The 22,386-nt window shown below is 37.3% G+C and overlaps 2 protein-coding genes across 2 annotated transcripts; one reads left to right on the top strand and one right to left on the bottom strand.

Annotated features, from left to right (window-relative positions):
- The first annotated feature begins 761 nt into the window (after positions 1–761).
- On the top strand, positions 762–14,113 carry LOC135765384 (uncharacterized). The gene is made up of 15 exons (XM_065275819.1): positions 762–856; positions 2,082–2,248; positions 3,301–3,514; positions 3,608–3,683; positions 3,910–4,169; positions 4,287–4,376; positions 5,564–5,634; positions 6,038–6,177; positions 6,429–6,632; positions 6,811–6,897; positions 8,700–8,959; positions 9,198–9,323; positions 9,470–9,610; positions 11,211–11,334; positions 12,958–14,113. The coding sequence occupies exons 1-15, from the start codon at positions 830–832 to the stop codon at positions 13,173–13,175; spliced, it is 2,205 nt and encodes a 734-aa protein (XP_065131891.1). The 5' UTR covers positions 762–829; the 3' UTR covers positions 13,176–14,113.
- A 253-nt stretch (positions 14,114–14,366) lies between these two features.
- LOC135765395 (uncharacterized) lies at positions 14,367–21,673 on the bottom strand. The gene is made up of 6 exons (XM_065275830.1): positions 20,883–21,673; positions 19,857–19,902; positions 18,117–18,208; positions 17,267–17,377; positions 16,396–16,669; positions 14,367–15,197 (listed from the first exon to the last, which is right to left on the bottom strand). Exons 1-6 carry the CDS (start codon positions 21,350–21,352, stop codon positions 14,982–14,984), a joined length of 1,209 nt encoding a protein of 402 aa, XP_065131902.1. The 5' UTR covers positions 21,353–21,673; the 3' UTR covers positions 14,367–14,981.
- Between the last annotated feature and the right edge of the window lie 713 nt (positions 21,674–22,386).

Genomic DNA, 22,386 nt, shown 5'->3' with positions numbered 1-22,386 from the left:
GGCCAGAATTTTGCGACCGTAGTGTGCGTGATGGATTGTATTCTGATAGTAATTCTCTAAGATATGAGGGTGCTAAGCCATTTAAAGCTTTGTAGGTGATTAGTGATATTTTAAATTGGATGCGATATTTAACTGGTAGCCAGTGTAAAGATGCCAGAATTGGGCTTATGTGGTCATACTTCTTAGATCGAGTAAGTATATGGAGCTAAAGTAGTCTCAATAAAGATAAATGCACATACACGATTCATACATGCACACACAGGATTCATACATGCACACACAGGATTCATACATGCACACACAAGGATTCATACATGCACACACAAGGATACACAAATGCTAACAAATTTACAAATGCACACACAAAATTTAAAAAGCACAGAATATTCACAAATGCATACAAAATTCAGAAATGCACACAAAATTCATAAATACACACACAAATAAAAAACATTTACAAATGCACTAAAGATTTAAAAAGGCAAAGGATAAGATTCATACATGTATTTCTGATTCACACACAAATAAATCTTGATTTGCAAACTGATTGCGTTCTGTGAACTTCACTGCATTTGTGTGTAAATTTTGAGATGCCCCTGACTTGCCTTGACACACAAATGACTTTTTTTAAACAGGGAATGATCTGCAACCAATGAGATATCTCCAATGTTTTAGCCAATCACAAGAACGCACCCCACGTGGGGGATTGCTTACGTATCAGCCAATCACATGAACGCGTTCACCCAGCGCGCGGGATATGCATGTGGTGCGGGCACGAGCTAGCTAGCGTGGTGGATTGTTGTCTTTCAGTCAATAGTGAGACCTCAACATGGCTTCTGGAAACGACAGGGTAGCGGTAAGTATAACTTAAAGTGTTTAGCTAGTTATCTCCTTGTTATGAGATGTTGTTGTTCATGTTAACCTGTCTAATTGTGCAACTATCAACATAAGCTAGCGAGCCAGGCTAGCGCGTCTGCATGCTAATAGTAGGTTATGTGACTATCTCCGCTGTCGCTGCTGGCTTTTTGGTTCCGCTCGATATATCTGCGGAAAAATGCTTATGTTGTTTTTTGATTGCGGGATTTCTGTTTTTTATTGATAACACCACCGGAAAAACCATAGATAAGTTACCCTCTCGTTTTCAGTCACATTCTGTCTTGTTTAACTACTGGCCGTGTCAGCTCGCGAAAGTGTGTTGCTCGTAAAAGGCGAGTAAAAGCATTATTGAAATTGTAGTAACGTTAGACATTTAGTTTAATTGCTAAACTACAAGTGAACGGAATTTCAATTAATTTGATCGACGACCACGGAGTTTTACCACCCGCAAAATCTGCTTGAATGGAACAAAGAATGTGACGCAGCCAAAATAAGTTTGTAGTAACTAGATGTCTGTAGAATGCGTGCGAAATTTATTTTGTGTCAAATAGTAAAGCTGTAGACCATTTCATGTAAACAGTACTGGTCCAGAAACACTTCCTGTTTCAATTTGTGACTGTGTCATTGACTGTGTCATATCATTATCTTTAAGATGTTTGTTTAACTTTTTGATTCAGTTCTATATGTTCTGTTGGTTGTATTTTATCCCAACGTTTATCTAGTGTAAAAAACCGAAACAGGAAGTGCTTCTGGACCAGTGTTGTTTACATCTTATGAAATGGTCTATAAAAGTAGTTTTGTTAGATGGAGTTATTATCATTGCAGATAATATAGTAGAAGTAGAATATGCAAAACAGCTTTTCCAGAAAGATTTGGGTCAATTTCTCAAAAATTAAAAAAAGTTATAGCAAAAAACCACACATTTTTATGATTCGGTCACACCTTTTGTTCAATTTTAATGCAAAACCAGGGACAAAATAAAGTGCTGTCCTTGGAGTTTCAAATGGCCAGTATTTTGTTATTCTTGAACCCATAAATATGGTATTGGTGTCATTTTATAGGATTTTCAAGCTCTCTCTATCTGAAAAAAACTGGTTTAAGCATTTAACCATGTTTAAAATTTTAGTCACATACCTACTAATAGGGTCAGGCTGTTATCTTTTCTTGAAGTTTAAATTCTTGTAAATTAAGTGATTGTTTGACAGGGTCTGTCGCCCCAAGCTGAGGTAGCAGCTCGGGCTTTTGTGCAGTTATTGACCCGGGAGCTGTCCTCGGCCCCAAGCGCAACGAGAGAGAGTACAGTAGTCAGGGCTGGAGGCAGTGCTGCTCCTCTGCCGGGTAGCGATGCTAGGGTGAGACAGGCTATGAGAAGGTGATACATTTAACTTATTGTCTTTTTTGGGTTTGGGGCATGCTTAATTGACATGAATGTTTGAGTAAAGAATGTGGCTAAAGCAGAAATTCACATAAAAATGGACATTTGGTGCTTAAGGAAAGAATATTCAGTCCACTAAAGTTTTTGGTACATGAATAAAGCATCATGTATTGTCTATTAAGTGAAACATGTTTACTTTACTGATGTGAGTAATATTCTTCTGACACATTTAAAGCGTAACTAAACCCCTGGTCAGAGCCTGACTCCGCCCACTGTTAAAGGAACAGTATGTAAGAAATTTATATCAATTAATAATAAAATGGCCTTGATATGTCACTAGACATTTAGAAATAATTTTCATTTCAAATACTTATATCACTGACAACAGTGGTCTGGCCAGGATTTTGTCATTTAAAAAGTGGAGTTGCAGCCCTCAACTAATGTTTATGTTGTCATTTTGTGTATTGGCCACTAGTTGGGTTATTGCAGTACCAGTTTTAGCCACAAGTTTTGTTATTGCAATACCAGTTTTGGCCACAATCCAACATACTGTTCCTTTAATATTTGAAAAATGCAAGAAAAGTGGGCAGATCCCAACGGAGATAGAGGGGATGAACTAAGCTCGTACCAAGTGTGTGGTGAGATCGTAACAAAGGGCGTGGTGAGCTTGAACCTACTTACGTCACGAGTTACTTTTTGGACCCAACATCCAATAGGAAAATTCAACTGCAGGAGTCACCGTTCAACCTGAAGAGGGCAGCACTCAGACGTTTTTACACCATATATTATAGTATTGAAACACTTTATATCCAAATGTCAAAAAACTTACTAAAATCAATGAACAGCACTAATAAAGCATCATTCTTACAGATCATTAACTAAAAATTGGTTTCGGGTTTAGTTACTCTTTAATGTTGGTGTCGGGAACAGTTATGAATAGTGTTAGTGTATTTTATACTCTTATTGAGACATTGTTTAAATTATTAAAAAAGAGGGAAAAAATAAAAAATCTGGTTTCCCTGCAAAGCTTGTTGTCTTTCCCACATCAGGCAGTTCCCGAGTATGTTTAATAAAGATCAGCCAAGAGGAAAAAGACGATTCTCGACACCTGCCGCTTGCATTGTAAAAAGGACAGACTTTCACATTTATGTCCTTTCGGAACCCAGTCAGTTCACACCAAAGGGCTCAGAAGAGCTAGAACTTGCCCATGCTGGCCTTGGGAAGAGGATTTTGAGTATACCAGACCACTTGAAACATGATGAGGTAATCATATTGTATATAATATTGTAGAATGGGTAATGATTAAAAATGTTAATCATTTGCAGAATAGTGAATCTTTTTTTTTTTTTTTTTTAGATTGTAGCTCTACTTGAAGAGGAATATCCTAAACTTAAGACCTTACAAGGAGGTTGGATGTTTTTCAAGTCTACAGGTAGACTTTTTTTCAAATCTCCAATTACTAACAATATAGCTAATGTTTTTCCAATTCAAAACCTCAGACATGTCATCTGATGTCCGGTGATGAATTACCATTCACACCACTATTCATGTTATAGAGGACAGTACTAGAATTCTTTTGCCTGACAAAATATATATTTTAATAATAATGATTCTGAGACTGCAAGGTTTTAAAGGACTCTTACTACTTTTTAAAATAGGTGGTAGCGGACGTCGCAAGCTGTCAATAATTCCAACTGACGCTGAGGGTTACTCCACAAGGCTTCTTAAATCAGCATCCAACAATGGGAAAAACATTGTATTTGTAGTTCCACTACAGGAGAAGCTTTCTACTGAACCACTTTCCTATGATTCAGTAGAGTTCGCCAAGATGCCACAGTCCAAATGCATTACATGTGGCAGTCAAATGCCTTTGCAGCTGTTGCCGTTGCATGTGGAGGGATGCAATGGCACATTGACTGTAAGCTGTATTACAACATGTCTCTCATTTCTCCTTTTTAGTTTGTTCAAATGTCTGTTTCAAAGTATTAAGTATTTGTTTATTATATATTTTTATAAATGTATTTTATTTATTTAGGAGAGTGAATCTGGAACATCTCTTGATGAAGATTGTTCAGTTGTTGAGCAGCCAGTCCCATCTACCACAGGCATGGATGAATCCTTGACGGTAATAGATTTAGTCTTTTCTGTTGCTTTGGAATTTTAGTAAGAAAGCATTATTGGTTTTAATCATCACACAATGTAAGCAAGCAGAAGTTTTAGTACAGATAAATGTAATGCTTGCAGATTATATATATATATATATATATATATATATATATATATATATATATATATATATATATATAAAAATGGGCATATCTCAAACTGAATTTTTTTTTTTTACTCTGAGACACATGTAAAACAATTTGATCAATAAACAGGGCTCAACGCAAAGATTTTTTTATACTTGCCCGGTTGTGCCAGTGGTACATGTTTTCCCTTGCCCTGCCAAACTTTTTACTGGCCCCACCAAAAAAAAGATTTCAGTGTAACATATTTAAAAAAATTATTCAAAAGTTGAAAATAAATGTATGAAGAGTTTCGTTGCAAAACGAGATAACCACCATTTTTTTAATTGTTCAGAAATCTCGTTTTTTGGTTGTGCATTCCAATTAATTTCAATTCATCTGCAGTTGGTTTGTTTGATTTAAACCTTCATAACTTAAAAAATACAGCTAAGTAACACCAAAAAACAAAATAATACCAGATAAAGGATTATGCACCATGCAGCTTTTCTCATGAGCTTCGATGTGGTGTTTACAATAGTTGCTTTGTCTGCTTTACCTAAAAACTTACGGCAAACTGGAAAACATTGCATAATTTTTTTTACCCCAGTATTAATTAATTAATTAATTAATTCATTCATTACATTTATATATAAATGTCTGCTTCCAAGATGTTAAAAAATTACAATTTTGTTTAGCCTCATAATTATAGGGTACTGCTGTCTTAATGTCTCCTTGCTCTACCAGCTGACATAACATGCAAGTGTCCACAACCAATAGGGTAGGAGAAACCTTATGACATTGCTGAGAAGTTAACGTTTGCAGCGTTTAAAGTTTGCCTCGATGGTAACATTACATATTGAATACATACAGAAAAACGGCCACAGGCTGAAAATATATTTTAGTGACTAAGAGCAAAGCACTGGCCGGATCTTGCAAGTGACAATACTGTTTACTGGCCCGAATGTCTCTGCCACCGGGCAGTCCTTTATGTTGAGCCATGATATAACATGTCTGTAAGATGCAGAAAACATGACACTATTTTTATAATAATTTCATGAATGAAAAGTATTGACTTTTTTTGCAGGTCTGCCCAATCTGTCTTGCATCGTACTCAGCTGATGTTCTCCCATATCATGCAAGCACATGTGGTGACAGGTAGGAAGATTATGTTTGATAGATTCAGGTAACTGATAGTCAGACATTATCAGAATGTAATGACATGTTCTGAGCAAGGACATGTGTAAAGCGTGTCATTTCATTAGAGTATTACGTTAAGAATGATCAGAGGAACACCTTTCTGCACAAGAGGGGGGGGGGGGTGCAAACTTTGCATGTTTAAGTGTTTCTGGAGCTACTGGTTTACCAAATGTTTTATTCATATTAATTCCGTAGCACATTTAGTTAACCTAGTTTTGTAAATTAACTCCATGTCTTAATTTTAATATAAACATTTGGCACCACTGACCAACTAGATAAAGTAATCACCACTCATGATTTGGCTGTTTCCCACTTTTCCAAGCATTGTTTTTTTTTTATAATTTATTTGGTCTGTTCTAAGAATGAACTGTGCTCAACCCAGCATAGCAGCCAGTCCCTCAAGGGGAGAAGAATTGCCCGGACCCTCAAGGGGAGAAGAATTTCCAGGACCTTCAAGGGGAGAAGAATTGCCAGGGACCTCAGTTCCACAATCGTCAGCAGGTAATTTATGCACAATTTCTGCTATAGTGTTGCATTGTTGAAAATAATGTTGTCAAAATAACTTTTGACAAGTGATTTAAAAAAAAAAGGAATATTGTTTTCAAGTACTTCCCCGTGACATTACATTAACCTGTATGGATTTCAAAATGTCACTGCTAAAGCAAAGTTATTCTTGCTTTGGAAATAAGTGGATATTAGTATATAATATATAAGGCCCTTTGCATCAACAACTTTTTTGTGTTAAATTACAGCTTCAACCTGGGCCACTGAAGTCGACCCGCAAAAAGCATGCCAGTTGTTTAGAGAAGATTTGCTGAACCGTTATTCTGAAAGTCCACGCCTCTCTCTATCACTCGACATGTTTGATGCAGAAGAAGAACAGGACAGTGCATTGATTTCCTTCTATAAGAAGAATAATGTGAACTGGGCAGCTCCATTCAAGTGCAGGCTGAGAGGTATTAATAAAGCCTGTAAATTTTTCCATTTTGGTAGTTATTCACTGAATTGATTTGAGTCCATGTCCCTTAACTCCCCTGTATTTATTGTGTAAAGACTCAGAAAATGTTAGCACAATAGCCATTGACATAATCTGGTCAGTTGTCTTTTTCATCTTAAATTTTATTTTTCCCCAAGGAGATGCAGCAGTGGGTGATGGTGTCAACAGACATGTTTTGTCGATGACCATGCAGAAATTGAAAACTGGCTTCAGAATAAATTTAGGTTTGTATATTCAGTGCCTTGCGAAAGTATTCGGCCCCCTTGAACTTTTCAAACTTTTGCCACATTTTAGGCTTCAAACATGAACCTATAAAACTGTATTTTTTTGTGAAGAATTAACAACAAGTGGGACACAATCATGAAGTGGAACGAAATTTATTGGATATTTCAAACTTTTTTAACAGATAAAAAACTGAAAAATTGGGTGTGCAAAATTATTCAGCCCCCTTAAGTTAATACTTTTTAGCGCCACCTTTTGCTGCGATTACAGCTGTAAATTGCTTGGGGTATGTCTCTCAGTTTTGCCCATTCCTCCTTGCAAAACAGCTCCAGCTCAGTGAGGTTGGATGGAGAGCATTTGTAAATTGCAGTTTTCAGTTCTTTCCACAGATTTTTTATTGGATTCAGGTCTGGACTTTTACTTGGCCATTCTATCACCTGGATATGTTTATTTGTGAACCTTTCCCTTGTAGATTTTGCTTTGTTTTGGTTCATGGTCTTGTTGGAAGACAAATCTCTATCCCAGTCTCAGGTCTTTTGCAGACTCCATCAGGTTTTCTTCCAGAATGGTCCTGTATTTGGCTCCATCCATCTTCCCATCAATTTTAACCATCTTCCCTGTCCCTGCTGAAGAAAAGCAGACCCAAACCATGATGCTGCCACCACCATGTTTGACAGTGGGAATGGTGTGTTCAGGGTGTGTTCAGGGTGATGAGCTGTGTTGCTTTTACACCAAACATAAGGTTCGATTTTGGTTTCATCTGACCAGAGCACCTTTTTCCACGTTTGGTGTGTCTCCCAGGTGGCTTGTTACACTTTTTATGGATATCTTTAAGAAGTGGCTTTCTTCTTGCCACTCTTCCATAAAGTCCAGATTTGTGCAGTATATGACTGATTGTTGTGCTATGGACAGACTCTCCCACCTCAGCTGTAGATCTCTGCAGTTCATCCAGAGTGATCATGGGCCTCTTGGCTGCATCTCTGATCAGTCTTCTCCTTGTTTGAGCTGAAAGTTTAGACGGACGGCCGGGTCTTTGGAGATTTGCAGTGGTTTGATACTCATTCCATTTCAGTGTTATCGCTCGCACAGTGCTCCTTGCAATGTTTAAAACTTGGGGAAATCTTTTTGTATCCAAATCCGGCTTTAAACTTCTCCACAACAGTATCTCGGACCTGCCTGGTGTGTTCCTTGTTCTTCATGATGCTCTCTGCGCTTAAAACGGACCTCTGAGACTATCACAGAGCAGTTGCATTTATACTGAGAATCCACTTGTGTGTAATCAAGTCTGTTTATCATCGTCATTTAGGTCAACATTGGATCATTCAGAGATCCTCACTGAACATATGGAGAGAGTTTGCTGCACTGAAATTAATGGGGCTGAATAATTTTGCACGCCTAATTTTTCAGTTGTTTTATTTGTGAAAAAAGTTTGAAATATCCAATAAATTTACTTCCACTTCATGATTGTGTCCCACATGGTGTTGATTCTTCACAAAAATTACAGTTTTATATCTTTGTTTGAACCCTGAAATGTTGCAAAAGGTCAAAGTTCAAGGGGGCCGAATACTTTCGCAAGGCACTGTATAAGTGTTTGTGTGTGTCATCTAGGAGTTCAAAACTTTTTTAATTGGAGTACTTTTATTTTATTTTTTGGACACTGTCATCAAATGAGGGAATGATATTGTAAACTCTACTTCTAACTTAATCTAAATGAACCTCCAAAGACAGATTTGGGTCTAACTGTGATCAAGCATGCTTTTAAACATAATGCTCAATGTTTCTTGGCCTTTTTTTTTTAATTAAGGCTCTGCTGCTACTACAACCCTTTTTGAGGGGGATAAAGAACATAGGGTTCCCTCAGCAACTGCTGTCCTGCGGGAAAGCAACCTATTTGAGATGGCAGGCCGTATGATCGGCCATTCTTTCCTGCATGGTGGGTCCAGCTTCTCTGGACTCAGTTTGCCTGTGGTGACCCTATTGACTGGTGAAAGCATTGACACTGCAGCATCAGCTCTGACACTAGAGGACTGTCCTGATATTGACCATCGTGAAACAATTGGTTTGGTGAGTAAATTGGTTACACATTGCACATTTGTACGAATTACGAAATTTTTATTAATGTCACACATGTGTCTGTGCTGAGACATTGTAGAATCTGTGATTTCCAAATATTTTGGTGTCTGTTATTTACTCCAAATGTTATTTATTTTTATTGTACCTTTTGCATTTTTGTGTATTGCCTGGTGACAACTTTTCATGTAATTAAATTATTTTACCTTTTGTGAATGTGTACCTGTTGTAGCTGAAGAATGCTGAACTTACTGCAGAAGAAAACACCAAAGTGACTGATCTTTGCCTGTTCTGGGATCTTCCATTTCCAACCTCCACCAATCGTGTCTGGTTGTTCCAGGAATTGCTTTCACATGCAGTAATTATTTTTATAAATTACCTTGTTGTATTTATATTGCAGGTTGGCCATGTAACTCATGGTACATCTGTGCCTACAGTCTCTTTCCTATTAAATATTGCCTCCTGTGTAAATGTTACCTTCTGTCCTGTCAATTCTGTCTGCAGGTACTTCACCGCGTTAAACAGCCAATTAAACAAATACGGAAAGGCCTTAAACAAACAGGAATCTGGCCACTTCTTTCAAAGAGGGCAGATGTCCACCCCATAATTTTCCCAAGGGAGTCAAGGGAGGAGCTTAACCCACAGGTAAACACTATTCACACTACACGATTTTAAGCCCGATTTGCTGCCCGCCGACTGTCGGGATGTGATCAGGGGTAAATCAGTGATTGATCAGCGGTTGCCAGTCGTTACGTGTGAACTACTCAACTTATCAAAACTCAGACACCAGCCAGATATCTAGCATGAAAAAAATCTGTAGAAGTTGGCCGACTTGACATCCAGCCAATTTAGCCATTTATTATTCAGCCATTTATGATTTTATTTTTGTAAAGACTGCGTGTAGTTTTGTTTAGTGTCACAGGGTTGTTTACATCTTAAATGAATTGTTTATTTCAGTTATTTTATTTTTGTGAGTGAATGGGTGAATGTGAGGCAAATTGTAAAGCGCTTTGGATGGCCATGGGTCTATGAAAGCGCTTTATAAATGCAGTCCATTTTCCATTACATATGTGACCCGCTGTGGCGAAATGAGTCGGAAGTCGCAATGTTCCATTTTAAGATATGGGCCGATAATGTGGAAAAACAATGAAAGAATACATTTTTTAGCTAATTTCAAAGAACAGATATTCAAAAATAATCTCCCAAAATTTTTGTAGTCTAAATAATTGAGTTATATGACTATTACAATTAAAAATGTTTTACTGGAAATTAATGAACATTACTTTTATCAAATCCTCTCGTGACCTCGGAGCATTTCCTGGTTATCCTCTGAAGCAAAATTATCTCTGCTCTCCAAGTATGTGTTTCACTTTGTATATAGAGCCAATCAAAAAGCTTAGAAATGTACACAAACGCCAATCATTCGTCAATGGGAATTCGTCACGCGATTGGTCCAGCGATCCTCTCGCTCCCCGTCGCAAATATATTAATGTCTTTGTTCAAATTAAGCTATAAAATATATAAATAGTTTATCCCTTTAAAAATGCAATGGATTTTGAAAGCTATCTACATAAAAACGGGCAAAAAACTTTAAAAGCGTTTTTCTCAGGTTTTCAGTTGGAAAAAGAGGGCAGACAACCATAATTCAAATGTGTATATCTTTAAAACCATTCAAAAACTTTGACTAGGATATAATTTGAAAGCTTATGATTTCCTCTTTCCATTGATACTAAAATCTCAATTTTGAACTTTAGGACTCATTTTGCTGAATCATGTCACATATGTTAAAGTTGTGTTACTTATGTGACACAAATAGATTGTTCATTCATAAAAAGATCAATACAATTTTAAGATCACTTAAAATAAAAGTTTCAATCCTGACATGAAATATGTGGTAACACTTTACAATAAGGTTCATTAGTTAACATTAGTTAACTACATTAGTTAACATGAACTAATAATGAACTGCACTTATACAGCATTTATTAATCTTTGTTAATGTTAATTTCAACAATTACTAATACTTTATTAAAATCTTGTTAACGTTAGTTAATGCACTGTGAACTAACACTAACAAACAATGAACAGCTTTATTTCCATTAACTAACATTAATAAAGATTAATAAAGACTGTAACACATGTATTGCTCATGGTTTGTTCATGTTAGTTAATACATTAACTAATGTTAACTAATGAACCTTATTGTAAAGTGTTACCAAATATGTTTATATTTGATCCTTTGAAGACCGTGATCCAGAGCATTACCTGGCCACAACCCAACCTTGACAGCGACGAGGATGAGGACGACATTGTTCCATTGGAGAAAATCAGTCTTGTCACTGGATTTTTGAGAAAATTCATAGAGGAAGGTAATACTGTAAAAAAAAAATTCATTATTTTTCATACTCCTCTTAATTCACACAATTGTTTCCTCATAGCAATCTCAGTTGCTACAATAAAGTGGTTCTTCATATAAAATGTGGTAAATATGCATTTGTGTTTCATTTTAAGTGTGAGCTGGTTTACTGTTTTATTTTCAAATAGTCATGTTTCTCTCCCTCCTCCTCTGTAGACCTGTTCGAGTCGTGACTCACTCGGATCTTTAACCCGGATCTTTAAATTAACTCATGAGTCGCGAGTCTCTAGTGTCATTTACCCGGATCAGTTGAGTCCTACTACAATTCAATGTAAAACCATAAACAGCGCCACCACACACACAAACCTCTTTCAACATTATTGATGAGACTTCGCTCGCACTACAGATCCACTCGTAACCGGCTGATTTGCGCGAGAACTGACCCGAGATTCTCACTCGGAGCCGGAAACATTGCAAACTCGAGAGACCTGTGGATCCGCGCGAGCGGCGAACTGACCCGAGATTCTCACTCAGAGCCGGAAACAATGCGGACTCGAGAGACATGCGAATCTGCTCTGACTCGAGAGTCTCTCAACTCGTAACCGGCGGACCCGTAACCGACTGATCCGTAACCAGCTGATTCGCCGGCTGATCCGCGCGAACTGTCTCTCCGGCTCTGGGGGCTACATAAGCAGGACAGTTTTTTTCTATATTTTCTCTATATTATTATGCTATTGTTAGGCTTCTTTTTTAAATGGTCGACCATACACACCAAACCTAAAACCTATAAGCATGTTATTTCAGAATTGAAAGGCTTTTGTTATGGATTTGCTTTTGAGGAGACTTCAGTCGCTCTATAGATCCACTAACTAACAGGCTCCGGCTGATCCACGCGAATCAGCCGGTTAGTGGATCTGTAGAGCGAGTCTCATGCCCATGGTCTGCGAGTCTGCAATGTTTCCGGCTCTGAGAATCTCGAGTCGCGTGGATCAGCCGGTTACAAGTGGGTCTGTACTGAGTTTCCTTGGCAATTTAGCAATACTGACTCAAGTGACTCAAGTGACTCGCACAACCCGGATCACTTTAGTGAGTGACTCACAATAACCCGGATCCTTAAAAGGAATCGAGTTTGCCAGGCCTACTCCTCTGTGTCCTCTGCACTGTGCTTTACAATAGCACAGGGAAAGGAGAAGACATAAATGTGATGGTTACTGTTAAACAGTAAAGCCCAGTCGACACTGAGATGAAATGAAACACAAATGTTTATACGATTGCTAAATTTAACTTCATACTTTGTTTACATTCCACAGTATTTAAAGCAGCATTTAATATAATCCTTTTGATGTTCTAAACTAGGAGAGGAAAAGAGACTACAGGGATTTTACTTAGTAGAGTTTGTACTGTTTAAGTTCAGCACTGTGATATTTTGAAGTTTAGCACATTATTATTTGTCATCTGTTTTAAAACCTGTCTGTACAGCAAGCATTGTTTATGTGTTATCTTTGATTATCTATGAGTGCCATAACTGGATTTGTTGAAAAGAATGTTATGAGAGAATCGTTACTTAATATTTTTTGATAGATCTACTCCCATGTAAAGTTTTGAGGAGTCACAAGTACAATTTTCTCTTCGATAGCGTCACCAGATGTGCTGCGTGACCTGATGAAGTTTTGGGTGGGGTGGGAACTGCCAACAAGAGAACTCAATGTTGCGGTTGTGACCTCTACTTATCCAGTGGCTCACACCTGCTTCTACAAGTTGAAGCTCCCCAGCCACTACCAGACCTACAAGATTTTTCACCAGGACTTGATTATGGCCCTCAGTTCTGTAAGTTCTGGCTTTGGACTTGTGTAGGTGCAAATGTCATCAACTTCTAGCACTCAGTTCCTCTTTTGAAATGGAATCACTTAGAGTAATTCCTGAAAATTTTTGCACCATTAATGGTACAAAGTTTGATTATTCTACTTGATTGTCAGGCACCACATTCACCTCTCAATAGATACTGTTTTGGTGATTTGTTTTTAGCCTGTTTTTTTTTTATTTGCACTAGTTTTTTTATTTTCATGTTCTTAATCTAGCTGCCAGTGTCTAGTTTATTAACCGCAGACTTCCATAGACATTTAGTTGTAATTATTGAACAATTTATACAGCTAGTACATGTTTAATACATTCAGATAATTAGGTAGATACCAGTTTCTGTAATGTTACTGTTGCCCTTTTAGAGGCAATGTTCTAAGAATGTTGGTTTTGTAAAGCCGATTTGTCTAAATTTGTTACCCCTTTACAGTGATGTGTGTAAATACAACTGTACTTCTACATTTGATACATTTACACAAGCCTTCACAGAATGTTATGTTCCATTGAACAATATTAAAGGTTTTAAACATTCAGATAATTAGGTAGATTCCAGTTTCTGCAATGTTACTGTTTTACAGGCAATGTTTTAAAAATGTTGGTTTTGTAAAGCCGATTTGTCTGAATTTGTTACCCCTTTACAGTGATGTGTGTAAATACAACTGTACTACTACATTTGATACATTTACACAAGCCTTCACAGAATGTTATGTTCCATTGAACAATATTAAAGGTTTTAAACATTCAGATAATTAGGTAGATTCCAGTTTCTGCAATGTTACTGTTTTACAGGCAATGTTTTAAAAATGTTGGTTTTGTAAAGCCGATTTGTATGAATTTGTTACCCCTTTACAGTGATGTGTGTAAATACAACTGTACTACTACATTTGATACATTTACACAAGACTTCACAGAATGTTGTGTTCCATTGAACAATATTAAAGGTGTTAAACAAGCATTTTTATGGTCTTAATGTATAATTGCCCTGGTTGATGTAGCCATTTGAAATGGTCTCCCTCAATATTGAACCAATTCCAAAAATGTTTTCACCCGTTACAGGGACAAGGTTTAAAAAAATACAGGAATTTCTTTAAAGCAATAAATCAGTTCTTTATTAATGTCTTATTTAGAAATAGCATGCAAAGTGCAAGTAAAAAATACTTTTCATACTATTAAGTCCTTAGTCCCAGCAACAAACAAGACCCAAAGGACCTGGTGCCAACATTTCAATTCCACCTAAAATGTCCTGAATACATGCCCCAATTGTGTCAGGGCTGTTTTGGCAGCACAAGGGGACCAAAATATATGGAAGGTTGGTTTTAATGTTTTTGCTGAAAGGTTAAACGAATTAAACATTCCAATAATAATTTTTCGGGAAAGGCTTTCCTATGGAATTTTCTACTGACTGAGCTGCAACTGTTAAAGTCCTGCAAATCTTTTGCAATGTCCTCCATAGACCATGTGGACCACGTTCTTCCCCAGGATGCAGCACCAAATGTGACTTAGCTTTCAGTCATCCTAGCTAAGGATGAGGCTTTTCCAAAACATCCAATGACCACTGTGGAGAGGAAACTAGGGGTGGATTTTCTTATCCTTCTCAAAATAAAATGCCCTGACACAAACTTATTTACAAATGAATGCAGTAAGTTAGTATAAATTTTAGTGTCAATTAGTATGGAGGATCCTGGGCTCCTAGCATAAGGCACAATCAAAATATAATTTGAAATGTTCTAAAGTAGTTTCTTTTTAGTTTTTTGGTCAAAGTCACAGGAAGCCCCTGGAAAGTGGCAAGAGAGCCACAAGCTCTTATCTTGCCTCAATTAAGTTCTCAACGTATTGGACAGTGTTGAGGTAAATATCCGCCCCGAAACAGTCCGATTGCTGCAGTGGATCCATGTTGTCTCGCAGTGCTATCATTTCCAGATCCGAAAGAGGACTGCCCAGTTCAGGGATATTGACCCCGGAATGAGGCTCATTTGTGTAGCCACTCTCCTCCCACTGAATCTCTGGGATGGGTATTCCCTGACAAAGACGTGTGTATAAAAATTAGACATATTAAATGTTATTGAACAAATTTACAATAGTGCACTGTGCCCATCTCACTACAAAACAGGTAAATATAGAAAAATTTATTCTATTTTATGTAAATAAATCTATCATTGTGTTAAAATGTGAAGGTAATTACATATTCAAGACAAAGAAAAGACCTGGGCCCTGTTTCAGAAAGCAGGTTTCGTGAAAACTGAGTATGTTCAGCCTGAGATGAGTGGAAACTCTGGGTTTTCAGTTTCAAAGAATGAGATCAGATAAACTGTAGATCAGTCACCTTCGCAACTTACGCTATCCACAAACGCTGAGTTTTCCCTCATTTATAATGTCGCTATCAAAGCACATATCTGAACGCATTTACATCTTTAGAAACATTGAAATACTGGTTAGATAGTTTTTTTTACCCAAACATGATCTTGAACATGACCGCTTTATGATTAATCTGTCACTGAGAGAATCTCCGGATATCATGGATTTCTCTTCAGCATAGAATAAAATCTATAGTCTACACAAGGGGTCACCAATCCTGGTCCTGGAGGGCCGGTGTCTCTGCAGAGTTTAACTTCAACCATAGAGATACCGGCCCTCCAGGACCAGGATTGGTGACCACTGGTCTACACTGTCCTTTATAACACTGTGACTATGTGGATATTAAGGCCAGCTGTCAGGTTGGTAACAGTTGCACTGAAACACTCCTGTAAACTACATTAGGCCTACTGTAATAGCCTAATCACTAAACTAATCTGTATAAAACTAATCAATGAACAAATCTTTCATATGGTAGTTGCAGTCATTGGAACATCTATATGGTGGTTATGTTGGATAGGCTATGATGTGAATATTTCTGATTGAGGATGACTGTGGTGCAGCTGAAACAAAAAAAAAGTAGTTTAAAAGTGAGTTTCATTAAACATGAAATAAACTCAGACCTCAGGGATAAGCTCAGTTTGTTAAGCCTGCTTTCTGAAACAGGGACCTGGCTATGCTCAGATTCTTGTCACTTCACTAGAGGTAAACAAACAATCCTATTCTTGCTTGCACCAAGCCATGGCTTTTTGAATCGCAAGAAAGGGACTTCAATTAATAAGAGTCAATAGTCAGAACAACCTTCATTTTTTGGCATTTGACTTTTTAATTGATTTAGGATCAACATTACTAATGCATTATTTACCTCAGAATCAGGATCTGCAACAGGGTTAATGGCCTGACCCACCTCCCACAACTGATTTGGTGTCAGGTTCTGCTCAGTTCTGATGGGATGGTTGTCCCACGCATCACTGAAGACGTCTTGGCTTGCCTGAATGCGCGGTATGAAAACATAGTGGCAGCAGAAAATGTGTAGGACGTTGCTGATGTCAAGTAGGTGTTCGTCCTCAAGAGAGTGAAGGATTTTGTAATACACTCCTGTAACACTCATGAATAAATCACGCCAGAGTCGCTCAATCCTGTATTTAAAAAAAAATCATAACGTGTCCTTTATGATCCTTTGAATAACTTAAAGGGATAGCTCAACCAAAAATGAAAATTTTGTCATTATTTACTCACTCTCATGTTGTTACAAACCTGTATTAATTTATTTGTTCTAATGAACACAAAAGATGATATTTTGAAAAATGTTTGCAACCAAACGGATCATGAGCCACATTGACTTCCATAGTAGGAAAAAATAATACTATGGAAGTGAATGTGGCTCATAATTGGTTTGGTTGCAAACATTCCTCAAAATATCTTTGTGTTCATCAGAACAAATAAATTTATACAGGTTTGTAACAACATGAGAGTGAGTAAATGACAGAATTTTCATTTTTGGCTGAACTATCCCTTTAAGTTTTCCATTTCAAATTGATTATTGTATACATTTTAATAGAAATAAACTGACATGGGAGTTAATACTATAAATTAAAGTCTAAGAGATGTTTGCGATCATGGCCAGTAGATTTTTTTTTTGTGAGGATATTGTCTGTTCTTACAATTTCTTTTGGTAGGCAGGGTTAGGGTTATTAATAAATACCTTTAGGCTTCCAAAATTTAGTTTAACTCACCGCTGATTGTGTACGCTTTTCCCCGCAATGAAGCTGTTAACGTCAGTTCCACGAACTGAGAACATTAATTCCGCTATCCCCACATTTTCTCCTCCATGATCTCCTCTCACTCTGAAAATAAAACATGAATTTTAGATCTCATCAAGGACACAATTATGCAGAAGGGCCAACAAAGAATATGTGAATCTTTTACATTTCCATGCATTTTTGCAAAATATTGTAATACAATATGGTCTGACAGGTCTATGTTCTGTATGTAGTATAATTGATTTGTAGGTGCTCACAACGTATAATGAGAAATACAAGTCACTTCAATTGTTTTTCTTTCCTAAACCGTTAAGCAAGAATACTGGGCCCAAGCCAGATATGTGGAACTCCGAGTTCAAGAACAGCTGATCAGAATTAGTTCAGTCAACTCTAAGTATGTTTGTGTATATTACTCAAAGTGAATATGTGTGAGGTCACAGCACACTGTAGTTGATACATCATTTTGTCATTTAGCAGACACTTTTGTCCAAATAAGCGATTCATGTCAGGGACAACAATTTAAACATAAGCCAAGTCATGTTTAAGAGCAAGACCATTGAGAATTCTGTAATATCATCTTTAACACTCACACATAGATGTGGTTATGAGCTTATACAAGTTTAAGATGCAATTTAGTGACCCGGAGGGGTTTGTGATGGTGATAATGTCCACTTGTTCCACCAGCGGTTCAGACTATGCTACTTTGAACCAACTGCAAAGCACTTCTATATCTGTAATAAGAAGTTTGAGTGTTTTTTATCTGATGGAGCCGTTTGAGGGAAGCATCAAATTTATACAATTACAATAATAGTTACAACTAGACCTCAGAGGAAACCCATGCTCATTCACAGCTTGATTGAAGAATGCCAGGTGGGTATCAGATCGGTTGTTGTCTGCTACCTTAAGGTACATCATCTACAAATGACAGATGGAACAGTTAGAACTATTGAATCATTCAATTTACAACAGGATCTCTTGACATGAGAAATCAAAACAGTTCATTTTAGTTCAAAGGTGTACCGGAGGATTTTCTTGAATTTTAGAAAATAACCGCCTTCTCCACTTTTTAAAAAATGCAATTGCGCAACACTCCTGATTGACAACTAGGAGGACCAATAGTCTTGATGATCCACCCGGAAAAAAAAATCCTCCGCAATACCTTTAATAATAAAGAGTTCAGCACTGATAAAAATGCATTGGCATGAGAAATAGTTTGCTAAATTGGACAAATGTAAACTTGACAGGAAAATTGTTAAAGGTTAAAAGTACACCCTCAAAGTTAACATAGAATAATACGTAATAGGTTCAATACGACTTTGAAAAGCCAAGTTAATGTAATTGACTTTCCTGAAACCATTCAAGTGACAAGTCTATTAAAATCAATGGGACTTAGTAAAATGTTGTGTGCCAAGGCTAACCAATTGGTTATTTTTTTATTTGTCATGAACATCCAAGAGACCATAAGGACATTTGCTACATGTATTCATGTAAATAGCCTAATGCAAACAAACAATCTTTAAAGGGATAGTTCGGCCAAAAACGATATTAAACCCATGATTTACTCACCCCCAAGCTGTCCGAGTTGCATATGTCCATCGTTTTTCAGACAAACACATTTTCGGATATTTTAGAAAATATTTTAGATTGTTGTAGGTGTGCGGTGTTGTTGTAGAAATATCCATTTAAAAATGTATTAACGAAAATAAATACCTTCCGGTAGAGCCGTCATCTTAGACTCCTCTGTATTCAGGAGAGAATATTAGCGTAGTGTACGCACTTTTCTTAGTGACGTATGACAAATTCGGAGGGCAGCAGAGTAGCCTTCGTAGGCTGCGTAAGCTCTCATCCTGAATGTGGACGCGACAAGATGGCGTCCATCCTTCCTTTGTGACTTTTTTTTTCGACTTGAAGGTCGTGGACTATGGGTGGACCCCGTAACATTACATTTAATCAACTGAAAGATCTAAAACATTTTCTAAAATATCCGAAAATGTGTTTGTCTAAAAAACGATGGACATATGCAACTCAGACAGCTTGGCGGTGAGTAAATCATGGGTTTAATATCATTTTTGGTCGAACTATCCCTTTAATTTTCAATTATTAGTTTCTCCACTAGTTTTCAGAATTAAAAAAATACACACATAATTCATGTTGCAAATTATCCTAATGGTCTCCTGGATGTTCAGGGCAAATCTAGAAAAAAATAAGCAACTGGTGAGGCTTAGCATACACATACAAAGAATCAGGATCAGAAGACCCCACTTTAAAATGCACAATTTAATCAGTATTTGGAGTAGAGCTATAGGAGTTTGCAAAGACCAGCTGATTCTGACTTTCAAATTACTGTGAAAATCTATGAAATTAATTAGGAGGTTCCAGGTGAGTTGGTATGGAATGACCCTAGGGATAGGCTACACTGCTGGATGACAGAAAACCATAGAAAACCACCTCTTTGTACAGAAAATAAACTGAAACGTATGTGAAGAAAACATCTTCCATGCTTAAAATGGGGTCTATCAGTAACATTTTGCAGTTCTTTGTCCTTGACAGGTAAAATTCTTACCTTTCTTGAATAGCCATCTATTCCCCCAAAGATAACGAAGTTGTACCTAGGTTAAAATAAATCAGACAAGTATTTAGTCCAAAACACACTACATAACATCTCCAACAGCCTATGTCTTACAATACACAGGGTTCCCACACCTTAGTCAACTTCAAATTCAAGGACCTTTCAAGGACTTTCCAGGTCCTATACCCTAAAATTCAAGCACTAAATGTGGGGACACATTTCAAGAGAGAGCAAGGTTACATCGTGTTACCTTTTAAGATACATTGTTAAAGTTCCCTTTCGAAGAAACTTGCGCTGCGTCACTGCGGTGACACTTTGGGGACGCATCCAGGGGTAAGTGCGTCTGAATGTGTATATCAAATTCAACCAATGGTGAGGCTTAACGACAAAGACAGTGTGACACGAGAGCCAGGAAGTATATGGCTATCTGAAATATTGCCAAAGACGGCGTTACAGGGACACAGGAAGTATGGCAAGAGAGACGCAGCGTCTCGTTCCCTTCTCAGGGATCAACAGTTACATGCGTAACCAGAGACGTTTTCATGTGTCAAACACAACTATGCAAAAAATCATTTTGGTATGAATCAACATTCGCATACAGAAGATATAAGCATTTAAAGCGAACAGTTTAGCACGTGTGCTTAAAACGTCTAGGATTTTAATGATATTATCCTACACTACACAGGGAATAATATGGATTTTTTTTTTTTACTTCTTGCATAAAACAGATTCAAGCACTTTCAATGACCTGTATCTATGTATGTATATTTTCAAAAACGTCCCAGTGCCTTGAATTTTTTCCCACAGATTCACAAACTTTCAAGGATTTTAAGGGCCCGTGGGAACTCTGAATACAGAATCTCTGCGGATGTAAGCAGACTAAAATCAGTTCATGGTAATTCAATGAAGTTCACTTCACTGTGATCTATTACCCTGGTTGATGTGATACAATATACACAATGTTAGATACACAACTAGAAACAAAAACGAACTAAACTGATAGATAGTGTGCAGACATACCTGATGAGCTTGTGATTGGTGTCAATGTGCACCATGTACTTTGGGTGAGGAACCGTGTATGTCCTCCTCACCACACATCTTAGACGAGTCATCCTGGAAAGCACACCTACACTGTCCACGCGATGCATGGATGCATACACTCTGTCCCATTGCACTCTGTGTCCCTGTGCAAGTAGAGCACCTTTGACTACTCTGCATCCAGCATCTGGCATTGTGCTCTTAATTCCTGTGATCAACGAGTCCAATTCATCATCACTGCAGCCACTGTATGATGCAGATATATATAGATTATTTTCAGCCATCCGCCTAAAAAGCGTAGCTCTCGACACACAGAGGAGTCTAGCGATGCATTTTGATGGCAGTCCAAGTTCTAGAAGATGTGTGAGGGTCTCTACTGACGTCGTCAATCGTGGACGCCCACGAAAGCCCTTTTGCAAATCCAGTGTTATGAATGTCTGCTCATTCTCCATTTCCTGTTGGATAACAGTACTTAAATTTGTAAGTCCAGATAATAATTCTTCCCCTACATTCACTGTGTCATCCAGAGCACTTAATAAAACTTAATTCTGATGGAAAACAAAATATAACCCTTCCATGTCAACAGGCTGCCTCTCCAAGATGTGTAGCAGTCGGTCATGCAATCTCAGAAAGATTTCACGCTTCAGTGATTCCTAAGGGATAGTGAGAAAATAGATATTTAATTTTATTCACTTGCTGTCTGTAAACTTTAACTTTCCCCTTAAATGCAGAATCAGAAGCTGTGAATTGGAGGCCAACTTCAGCTTCGTCTTATGCAGGTGTTGTGCCGAAATCAGACTCCCATCAGAATCTCACCCCCCCCCCCTGCGTGCATGCGCTTGACACAACTAGATGATTCTGGTGCGTTTGATTTAGTTTCTGTCTGTCTACAAAGATGTTTAAAATCATTGGTTTCCTTAAATCGTTGCGAAAAATGTATCAAAGGCTTAGACAATGTGAGAAATACTATCTGTTTTGATGAAGCCTCAGTTTAGGTAAACATCGTAAATGTTTTAAGTTACTTACACGTTACATCTGAACTGTCACTATGTTTAAGCATTGTGAATTTATTGTCTATCGTTGGTTGCAGCCTGTAGTTATGTGCATTGTTGTACGCTGTGTTTTGTACTGTAATGTGTAAGTGTCTGCGTATTGACAGAATTCAGGGGTAACGTTAAGTTATAAATAAAGTCTCAAACTTATTTAACGTTCACTATTAATTGTTAATTATATGTTGTATTATTGCCCCATTTCAACTCGTCATTACACCTAAATGTGAACACCACTAATAAAATGTCTGGTAATTGATCTGTATTATTATTTTACACCTTAGATTTGTGTACATGTAACAAGTTATATTTATATTATAAATTAGACAGAGTTACACATTCTTAAAGATAATTAACTAAGTTATAAGAATGCAGACAACTCTGACAATGGAAGAGAATGAAATAAAAGCCTAAATGAGTGCTGTCCAAATGTCTGT

The sequence above is a fragment of the Paramisgurnus dabryanus genome, chromosome 6 (genome assembly GCF_030506205.2).
Source record: "Paramisgurnus dabryanus chromosome 6, PD_genome_1.1, whole genome shotgun sequence".
NCBI lineage: Eukaryota > Metazoa > Chordata > Actinopteri > Cypriniformes > Cobitidae > Paramisgurnus > Paramisgurnus dabryanus.
This window is presented reverse-complemented; position numbering and strand designations above follow the sequence as displayed.